At 52.4% G+C, this 15,861-nt stretch overlaps 1 protein-coding gene across 1 annotated transcript in view; it reads left to right on the plus strand.

Annotated features, from left to right (window-relative positions):
- Window positions 1-15,861, plus strand: part of CEMIP (cell migration inducing hyaluronidase 1) — a gene marked incomplete at both ends in the record, with an annotated part of 72,116 nt that overhangs the window by 46,003 nt on the left and 10,252 nt on the right. Inside the window, 8 exons of the mRNA XM_079700840.1 lie at window positions 1,771-1,856; window positions 2,947-3,078; window positions 6,062-6,097; window positions 6,177-6,332; window positions 9,127-9,307; window positions 10,934-11,149; window positions 14,350-14,561; window positions 15,544-15,729. Coding sequence (XP_079556966.1) covers window positions 1,771-1,856; window positions 2,947-3,078; window positions 6,062-6,097; window positions 6,177-6,332; window positions 9,127-9,307; window positions 10,934-11,149; window positions 14,350-14,561; window positions 15,544-15,729 — 1,205 coding nt within the window. The remainder of the gene's footprint in view (window positions 1-1,770; window positions 1,857-2,946; window positions 3,079-6,061; window positions 6,098-6,176; window positions 6,333-9,126; window positions 9,308-10,933; window positions 11,150-14,349; window positions 14,562-15,543; window positions 15,730-15,861) is intronic.

The raw sequence follows: 15,861 nt of genomic DNA on the forward strand, positions 1-15,861 counted from the left end.
AGAATGGATGCATTCAGGGTCGAAACCAAAGACACTCAGCTAGGGAGAAGCCCATGAAGACGAGAAATAATCTCAGAATAGACCTGTGTATACAGCTAGGAGGTGGGGTGGGCCTGTGAGGAGGACTGGGCAGTGTAGGCAGAGGGAGGACCCCAGGCAGTGTCATGTCTTAGAGGCCAAGAAAGAAGAGTTTCATGGGGCAGAGGGTGGAGGCCAGAGGGCAACAGCATCACCTGGACAGAGGAGAGAGTTAGCACAGGCTCCGAGTGGGCGTGCCTCAGGCTGCCGTGGGCCTGGGACAGCCGTCTCCATACAGAGCAGGTGCAGAGGCTCTGGGGGCTGTGGGAAGCAGGGGGCAGTACTTCTTGTCGAGATCCCTTCCTTGAGAAGCCTTCCTATGAGCCGCAGGTGGGCCACGCAGTACCCGGATGTTTGGAGAGGTTGGAAAGGGGAGGAATACGTGAGGGAGGATGGTTTCCAGCAGGGAAGTAGGCAAGGACTCCTGGCCGCAGATGGAGGGAGGGGCCCTCGGGGGTGGCAGGGTGGGAAAGGAGCGAAGAGGATCCTCGAGCCGGGTGGATTCCGCTGCCTGGATTCCGGATGGATTCCGAGCCAAGGAGGAGCCCCGTGTGTGGTGTTCACACCTGGTGAGCCCTGACTCCATGCCACCGTGTAAGGGTCCTGCTCCCAGACTCTTCACCTGGCTTCTCTTATTTGGTCCTCACAGCAGGAATTCAGTGTTATCATCCCATCTTACACAGACTGAAACTGAGGCCCGAGAGGTGAAGGGATTTACCCAAGGTCCTAGCTCATGAGAGAAGAACTGGGAATCAAGTCCCATTTCTCTTGACTCACATCACCACTGCTTAATTAGAAGTCAATTGAAGATCACAATAGCCAGTGTCCTCCAGTTCTGTAAAGAAGAGATAAGGAGGGCTTCCCTGGTGGTGCAGTGGTTGAGAGTCCGCCTACTGATGCAGGGGACATGGGTTTGTGCCCCGGTCCGGGAAGATCCCACATGCCACGGAGCGGCTGGGCCCATGAGCCATGGCCGCTGAGCCTGTGTGTCCAGAGCCTGTGCTCCGCAATGGGAGAGGCCACAGCAGTGAGAGGCCCACCTACCGCAAAAAAAAAAAAAAAAAAAAGAGATAAGGAGTCCAAGCCTCCCTAGGAGGCCAAGGGAATCCAGCCCTGAAGGCGGACTGAACGGGGCCTCACTGGGCAGCCTCACTCCCACTCACCCATGGCTGACAAAGTGGACACCTTTGGAGCCAAATAAGAAAGCAAGGTTCTTTCCTTCGGTCAGGTGAAAACCAAGACAAGACTGGGGAAGGATCCCAGACCCCTGCCCCAAGGTAAAGACGGGACTTAAGTTCAGCATTTTCTTTGCATCTCTGCAGACACATTTCCCAAGAAAGCATATCTGTCATCCTTAATTTGGGGCCTGGGCTTATAACTGCCCAATGCAGTGTGAGTTTGGGGCATGGACTTCGCTGTGCGGCCTTGGACAAGATGCTTAACCCCTCTAAACCTCAGGGTCCTCATCTGCACCTCCAAGAGGACAGCTTATTCCAGATTTGACTTGAGCAATGTAGAGCAATGCAGGTTCTTCACCTCCCTCGTTGCAGACCCCCTACCTCTATTAATGCATCCTGAGAGCGGAGCTGGTTTCACTGGAGCATTCAAGAGTACGCAGTGAGGCTGGGAGTGAGAAGATGCCTGCAATCTGCTGTCCAAGCTCATGTGTCCCTGAATGTTCCCTCTCCCCAGGCTGGCATGATCATAGACAACGGAGTCAAAACTACTCAGGCCTCTGCCAAGGACAAGCGGCCCTTCCTCTCCATTATTTCCGCCAGGTAATTCTATGTGCTGCACATCAAGCTCATTGCTGGGGGTACCATGTGAACATCTGAGCAGGGCCAAATCTGAGTCAGGGTTGAGGCTTGAGCAGCTGAGGGGAAAAAGAAATTCCGAGAGGTTTCTAAAAACATCAGCAAAATCCAATACCTGCTTTTTGATAAGTTGACAGGACTGGCCAGGGCCCCAGCAGGTTGGACCAGGATAAAAAGGTGAAGAGAAAAGAAGGGAGGAATTTCGCTATCAATGTAATAGGAAGGAACATTCAGGTTGTACCTGTAAGTACATCTGGAGCTCAGCCCAAGGCCAGGAGCTGCTTTTAAGAGATGCTGTCAAAACCTCAAGGTAGTTAGGAAAATCAGTACCCTTTAAGGAGACCAAGTGCTTGGTCTCTGTCAAAAGTGGGTAACACCAGGGGCTTCCCTGGTGGCGCAGTGGTTGAGAGTCCGCCTGCCGATGCAGGGGACACGGGTTCGTGCCCCGGCCCGGGAAGATCCCACATGCCGCGGAGCGGCCGGGCCCGTGAGCCATGGCCACTGAGCCTGTGCGTCCGGAGCCTGTGCTCTGCAATGGAAGAGGCCACAACAGTGAGAGGCCCACGTACCGCAAAAAAAAAAAAAAGTGGGTAACACCAATGACATGATCATGTCCATGGAGACATGACATGGAAGACTTTTGCTGGCCTGGACATCAGGAGCATCCAGGCTCAGTGCTCCATTTGGTGGCTAAGATGTAGAAGCCCAGGAAAGGCACCAGGTCAAGGTTACCCCCAGGGGGGTAGAGAGCTGGGCACCTCAGAACTTCCTTCTGTGATTTGACCCCTCCTTGGGGCGGCGGGGTTCCCCAGTGGTGATGATAACAAGAGAAGTGACATGTCCGTAGGATGCATGGGGCTGGACCCTGGGGAAAAGACCTCTGACTTCCGCAGCAAGCTTAGGAAGTTCACTGCAGAGCCCAGGGGGTACGAGTTGGTTGCTGTTCAGCCGAGTCTTTCGGGCCATAAGCAGAGAGAAACTCACTGCCCAGAAGGGAGTCAGTTCAGGAGTCCCCCCAACACGGCCACCTGTGCCTCCCCATGCTGTGTTCCAGATACAGCCCCCACCAGGACGCCGACCCTCTGAAGCCCCGGGAGCCGGCCATCATCAAGCACTTCACTGCCTACAAGAACCAGGACCATGGGGCCTGGCTGCGTGGTGGGGACGTATGGCTGGACAGCTGCCGGTGAGTGTGGCATTGGCACAGCGTGAGACGATGCTCCTCCCCTGGGCAGGGGACAGACACGAGCAAGACAGAGAGAGGAATCCAGACATACCGATGTTTGACCGTCTGGTCGCCCACCCAGGCAGAAGCATGGAATGGCAGCGGGCAGTGACCCAGAGAACCCCCTAGAAGCAGCATGTGGCTTCAGCCCACCATGCTAGGGGCTGTGGGGCATGACTTGCCCCCAAATAGTCACTGGGCTTGGCTGTAAGCCACATAACTTGTCCTATAACCAGTCAGCGAAAGGAAGGAAGGAAGGAGGAAGGAAACCAGCACTTTCTGGGCACCTACTGTGTGCTGGATCCTTGGTTGCATTTATTTCTTACCATGTTTCTTGGAGATATAAATTCTCATCTCCATCTTAGACAATGAGGCTCAGTTGGATGAATTTTCCGAAGGGTGAATAGTTGAACTGGGACTTCAAATATCAGCACATCAGATTCCAAGGTGCAAAGGAAGAAGACAAGGAACACTGAGTTCTGATATAAGGTCCCCATGGAGAGCCACGGCCCCCACTGGACAAGAACCAGAGGGACAGGCAGCTGAGTTGGGACTTCCTCTAAAGGAGTAGCATGAAACATTCTCCTCATCTACCTTTGGTGTTAAAAAATGGGAATCAGAAACTCTACATGGGAAATAAGTGTATTTCTCCATTTTATCGTGACCAGTTAAAGGAGAAGTGAAGGGAGACTTGCTCGTGAAAGGAGCAAGAGGAAGTGAGAGTGTGTGAGGAGAGAAACAGAGACAGATTTCACACACACACACGCTCACATGTGTAAAGACTTCTCAGAAAAGCAGAGGCCTGGGCAAGACAGACACTGACCCATGGATGGACCCCAGAGAGAGCCAGACACACACAGGGTTGGAAAGGGAATGCCGCTGGCAGAGAAACCGGGGTGGGTTTTTTTGTGGGGTCGGAGAAGAGAGGAAGGGAAAGAAGAGGATTTTGAAAGTTTTGAGGAGACGGGAAAGGGAAGAAGAGAGCCTCTTCTGGGCTTCTGAAGGGCATTTAGGGTATCAGACGGGAGGCAGGCTTGCTCTGATTGGCTCTAGGGAGCAGAAGTTGCAGATCTGGGCAGATTTCCACTCAGTAGCAGGAAGAACTTTCCCGCAACCCAAGACACTAGTCAATGAGATAAGCTGCTCATCCCTAGAATAGAGGCCCAAGGACACTTGAGAGAGAAATGATGCAAGAGGTGAGTGAAAGAGGAAACAGATGGGGGTCAAAGCTAAAATTCTCTGCGGTGTTCTGCAGCCAGTGAATGTTCAGATTCTGGCTTGTTGGAAGTTCATGTCCCCGTAGAGGGAGTGGATGCCAGACTTGGGGCCGAAAGACAAATCGTGAAGGATGCCCCTGCCAGTGGGGGTGGCTCGTCTAACCCTCCACCGGCCTCCTTCCAAGGTAGCCCAGAATCTGGCTGGTGCAGAGGTTGTCGTCTCATGAGTGGGCACAGCCAGGGGCTGACAGAAGATGGGGATCCCTTGAGAAGCTTTGAGCATTTGGCCCTTGTGTCCATTTCTTAGGAAGGTCACTCCAGCAAACCACTCCGTGGGTGGAGGCACTCCTAGAAGTGGGAGGGGCAACTAATAATAGGGCAGTAGTCCAGAGGAGAAGGAATGACACTGAGAACTGAGGTGAAAATGCGCTTCGGGAGAGTGAACAGGCTTAGGGGGACGATAACTGTTTTGTCTTATGTGCGTGAAGTTTGAGATGCTTTTGAGGTACCCCATGGAAATACACCACAGTTTGGAAGTGCGGGGGGAAGGGTGGCTGATTGTAGAGTCACCAGCAGACTGGTAGGGGTGGAGGCTGTGAGTCTTCATGCCATCCCCAGGGGCACAGTGCAGCATGAGAGGACCTTGGGCAGAGTACTGGGCGACAGCGGTGGTAAAGGAAAAGCCATGAAGAGACTGGGAAACAAAAACCAGGGAGTCCTGGGAGAGGACTAGAGAGCACAGGGCCCTGGAAGGTGGGCCTTGAACGGTGAATTTGAACTGGATAGGCTTCAGACAGGGAGAAGTGCGCGCGTCCCGGAGGATGGGGAACAGGGTACGCAGAAGCAAACCGGGAACTAGGGAGACTTCAGGCGGCCGGGGACCCTCCCTGGAGCAGAGGGAAAGTGCATTCACTTGGGCCTGAAGCATGAAGCCAAGGATTTGGCTTAGGTTTATGGATGCTATGAAGCCACCAGAGTTTAGGAAGCAGAGGGTAGCACTTCGAGGGGATGTTCACCCCTGGGACAAAGGCAGTGAAGGCAGCCGCCATATTTGGACCCACGGTCCACGGCAGCGCAGACCCAAGGCTCGGCTCCGATTCTGTGGGACCCCTTATCACTCACAACCAGACTCCCTCCAGAAATGTGCTCCTCCTGGCCCGCAAAATGAACAAAGGCAAAAGGGAGCTCATGAGATCGCTACAGTGTAATTGCAAACTGACTTCTCAGGGCCAACGTCCGCCTGACTTCTGGGAAACTTAGAAATCAGCTATTAGTGGTCCTTCCTGCTGTGGCTGAAACAGTAGGGAGGATGGCTACGGGCAATGGAACTGCATCCATGTACCCCCACCATTACCCAGGGCGGGCTGGTCCTGAGGGTAGCAAGACCCTCCACATCCCCTTGGTCCAGTATCCCAGTGAGCCCTGGAATCACAGATGGGGGTGGGCTGGAGAGGGAGGCCCATGGAGTCCAGTCTGAATGTTGCTAATGCAACGTGGCACCAAACACCGAGAGCCCCTGCATTCACTCTTTTCTCTTTGGAGTCAGACACTGTGTGGGCGGGGATCTAGGCGACCCCTTTATTACGCAGAATGTGTGAGCCTGCTCCCTCAGCAAACCCGGTGCTTATGCAAAGACCCCTCCCCTACACAGGATCCTCAGTATGACACCAGGGCAGGGAGGAGTCCTTCCCTCCACGACTTCACTGACTGTCTGCTCTTGTCCCCAGGTTTGCTGACAATGGCATTGGCCTGACCCTGGCCAGGTAAGAGCCAATCATTGCCCTTGGCACCCTGTGGGTTGCTGTCTCTGGACATCTCATTCCAGACATCTTCTCTCTACAGTGGTGGGACCTTCCCGTATGATGATGGCTCCAAGCAGGAGATCAAGAACAGCTTGTTTGTTGGCGAGAGTGGCAATGTGGGGACAGAGATGATGGACAACAGGATCTGGGGCCCAGGTGGCTTGGACCACAGCGGAAGGACCCTCCCCATAGGCCAGTAGGTTTGCAAGCATGGCAGCTTCTTTGTTCTGCGTGGCTTAACCTAAACGACAGCAGTGGAAGGCAAGATGCTAGGATGTGATTTCTACCTGTTGACTATGAATTCCTCTGTCCTCTACTGGTCAGAGAAATCACTGAAACAATTGAGATTAACCAGCAGGGGGGTGAAATCTAGAATCAGAGAGAGAAGTCAAAAAACTGTGTTGAATATGAGTCAACAGGGAGACACAGCTGTCAAAACGTATAACGTGGTTCTGAGCTACGCTAACGGGAATTTAGTGTCCAGGATGGGCGACCATGGCTTCCTTTCTCCTCGGACAGCACCCCCACTCGGAGCATCTCACCCACCTCTGATGGTGGTAGAGTGATAGTCACACACAGATTGGGATCTTCAACCAGAAGCTGGGACCAGACTTGGGGGAACAGCCCGGGAGATGCTGTCACACATTCTCAGGGCTGCTGTGCACATACAGGATGAAACTCACTCTATGTTAGGGTTAGAATTGGTTTTGTGAAGGAAAGAATTTTCTAGCAGTCAGGTTTGTTAAACAGCAGAACAGCATGCCTGTCCTGGAGGGTCACAGGCTCTCTGTTGCTGGATGATAAGCAGGTGGTTGGAGCGGGAGGGGGTGACTTGGAGAGCTGATGCACCAACAGAGCAACGGGACTTGCTTAATTCCTTGGAAAGCTGCAGCTTGGGCCAGTGGTGAGGAAGTCTCTCCTTCTGATGGTGTTTCTGCTCAGACAGGAATTCAAGCCAGAGAGCAAGACTCTGAGCCACAAGCAGCAGAGGGCTAAGATTAGCCCTTTCTGCCCCTCTGAGCTTTCTTCTCTTTCTCTAGGAACATGTCCTTCCTGCCTCTATAGGTAGGACATAGGCCTAAACCCCCAGCCCTAGTGGGATGGGTATCTTTGAAAAGAGTTTGCAGAGAGAACCACAGTCTCCTTTGGCATGAGTGATCCAGAAGCCCTTGCTTCTGTCTAGCCTAAGTGGTGCAGCAATCCCTTCAGATCATTTTTATGAGCAACTCTGGGTCTGCATATTTGGGTTTCTTTGCTGAGGGTTACCAGCCTCCCCAGGGCCAGAATGTTCTGACGACTTCCAGAGGTGAGTTTGTTTATGGAGGCCTGACAGCTTTGTCAGACTCAGGCAGGTCCCTCAAACTGCATTTGTGAGCAGGAGCTCAGGACCGCACGGTCCTGATCGTGAGGGATTCATCCTGTATGGGCCTGGGTCGGGGTCCAAGGGTAAAGTAAGCACACAGTTTAAATATAGAGCTAGTAAGAACGGGCTGTCCCTAAAATACCTTAAATGGAAAAATGCATGGAGCCACTCCATGAGAGCCAGGATTCAAGGCGATGACATTAATCAATTACAAATATAAATATACAGAAATACCAGAAGCCCTTGGCACACTGTGTGCTGAAGGCACATTGCCGAGACTGGTGCTACCAGGCCCTTCCTCAGGGAACCGTATCTGATGAGGGGAGCTCAGCGCTGAAGATAGGGACCAGCTGGAATGTGACTTCTCCCCATAGATTGCCTTTATCTGCTTTCTTGTCCCTCTTTCTGCCCTTTCTTCTTTATGTTCACCATGGAAGGAGAAGGCCCTGACCCAGAAGTAGAGATACCAGTAAAAGCATAAACATTGGGCTTGAAGAATGAGCAAGCCTAGCTTTGGGGCCAGGCCCAAAAAGGATCAGCCCAGCCAGCCCCTCCTAGGCCCTTGTTTCCCACGCCCTGCCCAGGAGTCCGTGGCAAAGGAGAGAGGCATCTCCAGCACCCTGCCCCCTTGCTGGGCCGAGGGCAGAACTTCCAAGTCCCCAGTTCTCCTCCGGCCCCTCCTATAGCTCCAGCCCCAAGCCTTTTGCCTCTTCCTCCATCTTTCCCTGCCTCTGGGGTATCAGGCCCTTCTTGGGGTCCCCTGGCAGTTCACAGTCTTGCCCTCCCAGGGGGGCCTGCCCTCCCTTCTAGGGATGCTTGAAACATCACCGGGCAGCTATTCTTCCATTTCATTATCACCCTCCATTGTGTGTCCTTCCTCTCCCTAGTTTCCCAAACCCAGCATACTGCCAATCGAAAGGCTTACTCACAGAGAGGAAGCTCATCTGGGTCTTAATCTAATTAAATTGTTATAGCAACTGAGACCAAGGCGATAATGAGTAATGGCTCTACTCTCCCAAGGGACATGATACTGGCTCTCTCCAGTAATATTTAGAGTATTTATCCAATGCCTCTTCATAGGATGGGAATATGTGGGGAAATGTTTTTGTTTTGTTTTTTGCGGTACGCGGGCCTCTCACTGTTGTGGCCTCTCCCGTTGCGGAGCACAGGCTCCAGACGTGCAGGCTCAGTGGCCATGGCTCACGGGCCCAGCCGCTCCGCGGCATGTGGGATCCTCCCTGACCGGGGCACGAACCCGTGTCCCCTGCATTGGCAGGCGGACTCTCAACCACTGCGCCACCAGGGAAGCCCTGGGGAAATGTTTGTATAGAGGACCGTCTCTCAAACCCCAAGCCAGCAGCTAGACATCCATCTCTCCATCCATCCATCCATCCATCCATCTAATAATTCATCCAGTAATCATTTATTGACATTTACTGTGTCCATAAGTGCTCTCTCAGTGAATTAATTAATGCATCAATAATGTTCTGTTATAGGGGGAGTTTTGGGGGTGGGAATCAGGAATGGTTTACCCAGAAGGTCTCTTAGCATCCACCTCGGAGGGTGTAAACAATGTGGCGGCACAACATGGCAATCAGCCTGACATCTGGTTTCCTTAACTCCGTAGGAATTTCCCGATCCGAGGAATTCAGTTCTACGACGGCCCCATCAACATCCAGAACTGCACTTTCCGCAAGTTTGCAGCCCTGGAGGGCCGGCACACCAGCGCCCTGGCTTTCCGTCTGAACAACGCCTGGCAGAGCTGCCCCCATAACAACGTAACCGGCATTGCCTTTGAGGACGTCCCGGTGAGTCCTCGAGGCGCCAGGGCAAGCTCCCGGCAAACCCAGACTCTGGGCAGTGATTCACAAGTCCCTGGGGGGCCTGGAGTTTGAGCCGTTGCCACCACCGCAGGGGTTGAACATTCTCCTCCAAGCAGGCTGGGCCACGTCCCAGGTCTGTCTGCATCCAAACTGGAAAAGTACAAGTGTAGTTTGCCCCACAGGTCAAGTCTGGGTAAATGCCCCCTTGCCTTCACCCTGCTCAGAACCCACCCAAGCCTCAGAAGGAAGTTTCCACTGCCCTCAAGGTTCTGAGGCTCTGTTCCTCCAAGGCTCTTGGGTTCGACCTACCGAGTCTGGTGACCGGGCCACTTCAGTTAGCACAATTCATCTAAAAAAAAAAAAAACCCCAGCAATTCCCAAAGGAATCGTTGCTGAAGATGCTCTGTTTAATTTCTCCCGGAGAGTGGAACATAATAAACAGGGCCCTCCTAGCCCTAGGTAGCCAACAAGTTAGGAGCCGGGGGTGAGGAGGTCAGGACAAAGGGCTGCGCTTTGAGACGAGGCAGGGCCAAGGCTCCTGGGCTCTTTCCTCTGGGTTACAGCTTGCCCGGACCTCCCCTCCTCCTCCAGCCTTCTGCTCCTGCCCTTTGCCTGTCCGCCCAGTTCCTGGCAGCCTGAGGGAAAAGATGTGAAACTCAGGTTACTGAATTTCTTTACTCAGGCCACAGAGGGCCTGAAAGAGGTCAGTCATAGAAATCTCCAAGGGCTCGTGTTGAAAGACTGTCTTCCTGAAACACACCACACACTCACACACACGTTCTCTCTCCCACATATCCACGCGATGTGTGTGTGTGCATTTATTGTACATGTATATGTACTTTCTCATACATTCACTGCCACTCAGCCTCATTGCCTCTCCACATACACACACACATTCACTCACACCCACTCACGCACACACGCGAGCACACACACTCACACGCACGCACTCACACTCACCCACTCACGCACGCACACACAACTCACACCCATACACGTGCATGCACACGCACACACACTCCTCACGTTCACTCATACCCACTCACGCACACACACACTCACACGCACACACTCCTGTGCCTGCCTCCCCATCCCTGCAGTGGTTTTTTTTTTTTTTTGCGGTTCGCAGGCCTCTCACTCTTGTGGCCTCTCCCATTGCGGAGCACAGGCTCCGGACGCGCAGGCTCAGCGGCCATGGCTCACGGGCCCAGCCGCTCCGCGGCATGTGGGATCTTCCCGGACTGGGGCATGAACCCGTGTCCCCTGCATCGGCAGGCGGACTCTCAACCACTGCGCCACCAGGGAAGCCCCCCTGCAGTGTTTTGAGCCACGTATTAGAGCTCTCTCCAGGGTCACACGCAGCAGCCAACCCTCCAGTGAGCAGAGGCCAAAATAACGTGCTGGGTCTGAGAGCTGAGGCACAGTGAACGTTTGGCTGTTTCTCTGGCTCCATCCGAGAGGTCAGCCATGCGCTTTCCTGTGCTGCCCCAGAGCATCTTTGGTTTGGCTGGTTTGTAAGGTCTGGAAATCAGAAACTTCGCCCTGGCCTGACCACAGCTGCTGCTTCCCTTCACCTTCTGGTCCAGCCTCACATTCCTGGGCTCTGTTTAGATTACTTCTAGAGTGTTCTTTGGAGAGCCTGGGCCTTGGTTCAACCAGCTGGATATGGACGGGGACAAGACGTCAGTGTTCCATGATGTGGATGGCTCCGTGTCCGAGTACCCTGGGTCCTACCTCACCAAGGACGACAACTGGCTGGTCCGGCACCCAGACTGCATCAATGTTCCAGACTGGAGAGGCGCCATCTGCAGCGGGCGCTATGCACAGGTGGGGATGCAGGGCACACCCCCTCAGTGTCACCAGTGACTCACTCATGGGACAAGCATTGAGTGAGAGCCTACTGCATGCCTGCCTCTGTGCCAGGCCACAAAGGGACATAGGTTTCTTCTTCCTTTTTCTTTCTTTCTTTCTTTTTATTTTTTTCTGGTAACCCAGTAGGATTTTCAAAAAGTCCAAGTGAAAACACTTTGTAAGCAGAATGCTTAGAAAAAGAAGTCAGGCTTTGGCACCTACTAACTGTGTGACCTTGGGCAGGTTACCTAAACTCTGGAGTGTCAATTTCCTCATCTCTAAAATCAGGATAATAGTTGAACCCTTTTACTGAGCACATAGAGTGCTTTACCAGCCCCCTCCACCAGAAATACAATGCAAGCCGTCCGGGTGATCTTGAATGTTCTCGTAGCCACGTTGAAAAGGCAAAAGAAATGGGGGAAATCTATTTTAATAATATACTTTGTTAAACTCGATATATTCAAAATACTATCATCTCAACATGTAATCAGTATAAAAAAATCATTAATGAGGCACTTTACATTCATATTTTTTTCCTGTTCTAAGTCTTCGAAACTCCCTGCATATTTTATACTTATAGCCCACTCAATTTGGATGCGAATTTTCTACAATTAAAGTAAAAGCTAGTCCTACCCAAACAATAAAGCTATGTTTAACTATTTAGCTGGAAAACTATTTTACCCCGCTTTTGGTTCGAAATTTAAATTAATTAAAATGAGATTTAAAATTCGGGTCCTCAGCCACACCGGCCGCATTTCCAGTGCCCAGTGGCCCCATGGGACAGCAGGCTGAGTCAGTGCCTGGAATGTGGAAGTATGAGTTACTGTAGTATTGTTACTGAGGTTACTTGGAAGGGTAGCTGAGGACTAGATGAGCAAAAGGGGAGAGAGCCCCCGAGGAAACGAGGAGCTGTCAGATCAGGAGGGAAGCACGTGAGCCCAGTGACCCCCGAAGGGGCAGGAAAACGTAGGAATGAGGAATCCTCACAACCATCCCCCAGGCAGGCATTACTCTCACCACTGTGGGCATCAGCATCCCGGGCATTAGAAAAGAGAGAAAGGTGGACTCCCCTGGTGGTCCAGTGGTTAAGACTCCATGCTTTCACTGCAGGGGACCTGGGTTCGATCCCTCAGGGAACTGAAATCCCACAAGCCCCGAGGCATGCCCCCCTAAAAAAGAGAAAAGAGCTAAAAGTGATTTCGGCTCTGGGGAGGGATGGGGCAGGGGCTAGTGCCAGTGAAGGAGAAGGGCCATGGGGGGCGAGGTGGGCCCCTGGAGGCGGGGCCGTGCAGGGAGCGGGTGCCAGCGGAGGCGGGAGGGATCGTTAGCAGGAGGGGGGCAAAGAGGAAGGCAGGGGCCAGGGGCAGGGAGGTCCAGCGTATTTCTTTCCGCAGTAGAAGGGGAGGTCATGCACTGAGAGGGCAGAGAGTGGGCCTGAGCCGGGTGGCCTGCAAAGAATGATCAGGTTGGGAAGAGGTGCCGTGGAGACTGGAAGATGCTGACAGAGGCGTGTGGAAGGAGTGCCAGGCGGTGCTGCAGACCCAGTGGGGACTGCAGACGGAGCATGGAAGGGGCACCGTTCTTCCTGGCTGCAGGACTTTCTCAGCCCTGCTCCAGAGCCCTGCAGAGGAGGTGGACCCCTGGAATGATCCAGGCCGAGGCATCTGCTGCATGGGTGGGCAGGGCAAGGGATTTTATGCTACGGGAGTGAGTGGTTGACCTGATGGTCTAAGGCAGATAAGAAGGGAAGTAGAGTCAGAAGGGGCTGACAGGTTGGGGTCATGACCTGAATAACTAAAGGCTGACCAAACCCTTAAGGCTTTCAGGCACACTGCGGGATTATAGCATCCCTGATTCAAGGGCGAGACGTCCCATGTGGAGCCTTGATCTTGAGCTTCCCTCCCACCCTTTCTTTCTGATACATTGCTTATTTTCTGCTGAAAAGGGCTGATTGTTAGTTAGAGCTTGGAGGTTACCATACCTGGCTACTGGTGAATTATTATTAATAATCTCCTCCCTCCACATTGCAGCTTACAAAAGGCTTTACTATACCTTTAAATTCTTATACCCATGACAACGCCATACTAGGGCAGGGTTGAAGTTTCTCTTCCCATTTTATATGTGATACAACTAGAGGGGAAGATAACCCCTTCTTTCCAAAGGCACAACATTATCGCATCTTGATGTGATGGTCTCTCTTGGCCACAGCTACAGGGATGTCACCTAATGAAATGGGACAGGTCCTAAAACAGGACACAGTGTTTTATTTTTTTTAACGAATGTTTTATTGAAGTAGAGTTGATTTACAATGCTCTGCCAATCTCTGCTGTACAGCCAAGTGACTCAGTTATACACATACAGACATTCTTTTTTTTATAATATTCTTTTCCATTATGGTTTATCCCAGGATACTGAATATAGTTCCCTGTGCTATACAGTAGGACCTTGTTGTTTATCTATTCTAAATATAATAGTTTGCGTCTGCCAACCCCAAACTCCCAGTCCATCCCTCTCCCTCCCTCCCTTCCCCTTGGCAACCACAGGTCTGTTCTCTATCAGGAAACAGTGTTTTAAACCAAGGGTGGCCCAAATCATCCAGGCTCTTTTGTTTTGTCCCTTGGACTCAGTGGCTGACAGTCTTGCTTTCATATTTGTCTCTGAAATGAGATGCCATTCATCCCCCGATGTGCACCAATAGCCACATGGACTGGCCACACAGGCCAGACACTGAGAATCAGAGGGAGAAGTAGGCAACACATCAGGCTCTTTCTCAAATACAGACAGGACAGCAGCCGGTGAAAGGGAAGTTGCATTTGCAGCAGAAGTGTAATAAAACTCTCTCCCTTCCTCCTCTTTCCTGACACCCCTCCTTTTCCAAAATTCGCTGACTCTTAAGCAGACTCCCCTCAAGTTTCCACTGGTCTCTCATCTACTCTTTTTTTTTTGAAGATGTACAGAAAGAGTTAGCTGGATTGCACAGTACGGCTCAGGCTGCATTCACCAGCAGAAGGAGATGCCCCCTTATTTGGCCTTCTTTCATTCAAGCTTTCTAAAAAGGGCTCTGTGAAGAGAAAGTCCTTTTGAAAGTGTAGTCTGTAGTCAGATGCTAACCAGACGCTCTTGGAATAATCCCTTGTCATTGCCTCGTTGTGTGTTTCCTCTCTGGGCTTTAAAAGATGTACATTCAGGCCTACAAGACCAGTAATCTGCGAATGAAGATCATCAAGAATGACTTCCCTAGCCACCCTCTCTACCTGGAGGGGGCCCTGACCAGGAGCACCCACTACCAGCAGTACCAGCCAGTCATCACCCTGCGGAAGGGCTACACCATCCACTGGGACCAGACGGCCCCTGCCGAGCTCACCATCTGGCTCATCAACTTCAACAAGTGAGTGGGTGCCTGGCTAGGAGCAGTGTGACATGGGGACAGCTGCTCTGGCTGAGCTCAAAGCAGCAGTGTTAATGATGCCTCATTGCAAAGCCCCGGGCTTCCCGCTCACAGACCCACAGGTTCGCCCACGTCATCCCTGCACGAGGATGGATCTAGACGTGACATCACTCGGTGGTTAAGAATCAGAAGACCTGGGCTGAGCCCCCGTTCTGGGTGTGGGTGACCTCGGGCAGGGCATCTCACCCCTGGGAACCTGAGTTCCTTCATCTAGGAGATGGGGATAGTCTTACTCTGTAGAGCTGCAGTGGGGATCGAGTGGGAGTGTGTGGTAGGCGTTTCACCCAGGACCTGGCTTTACAAAGGGCTCAGTAATTGGTCAAAAATCCCTGGTGGCTCTTGTTACCATTTTATGGGGGGGAAGGGGGCGGGAACAAGGCTCTGTGAGGTATTAAGGGGATTAAGCTGAGGGCATCTGGAGAGAGCTTCATGTATTTACGTTCACGTATTTTCTATGCACATCATTAACTTGTCACAGTAGTCCCGTGAGGCAGACATTTATCAGTTGCAGAAAATGATATCCAAAGAGTTGAAATGGGCCCCACAGTCAGGCCAGACCAGGAAGGGGCTGAATCCAGGTCTTACAGATCCTGGCTCTTTCACTCCAGCCCTATTGAAAGAAGGTTCATTTTTTTTCCCCCAGCCAACGATCCACAATAGAGCACCCAATGCAGGCCCTGGGGACGCCCCACCGACCCATTGCAATGATCCCCCTCATTCACTGCAGTCACCGTTTCTCCCTCTCCCCTTGAACACTTTGTGACGCAGTCATGACCAACAGCGGGCATTCTTTCAAAAATTCCCACTGAAAAGTGGAAGTGCCATTTGGTGGAGGACGCTTTGGTCTCTGGCCAGGGCACACCGAGGAGGCCCTGTGGCCTGGACATCCTCGCTTGTAACCTGACTGCCCTTCCGGTTCTAGGGGCGACTGGATTCGAGTGGGGCTCTGCTACCCCCGGGGCACCACCTTTTCTATCCTCTCGGATGTCCACAATCGCCTGCTGAAGCAAACGTCCAAGACGGGCATCTTCGTGAGGACCTTGCAGATGGACAAAGTGGAGCAGAACTACCCTGGCAAGAGCCACTATTACTGGGACGAGGACTCGGGGTGAGAAGCCCCCTCCTGGCTGCAGGAAAGCGGTCATTCTCATGCTGTCCCCCGGCCTTTCCAATAATCCTCAGACCTGCCATGCAGTTGGTGCCGGTTAACGTAGGATCCTTTCCTAGGCACTCCTATTCT

This window comes from Hyperoodon ampullatus (assembly GCF_949752795.1).
Source record: "Hyperoodon ampullatus genome assembly, chromosome: 3".
Lineage (NCBI taxonomy): Eukaryota > Metazoa > Chordata > Mammalia > Artiodactyla > Ziphiidae > Hyperoodon > Hyperoodon ampullatus.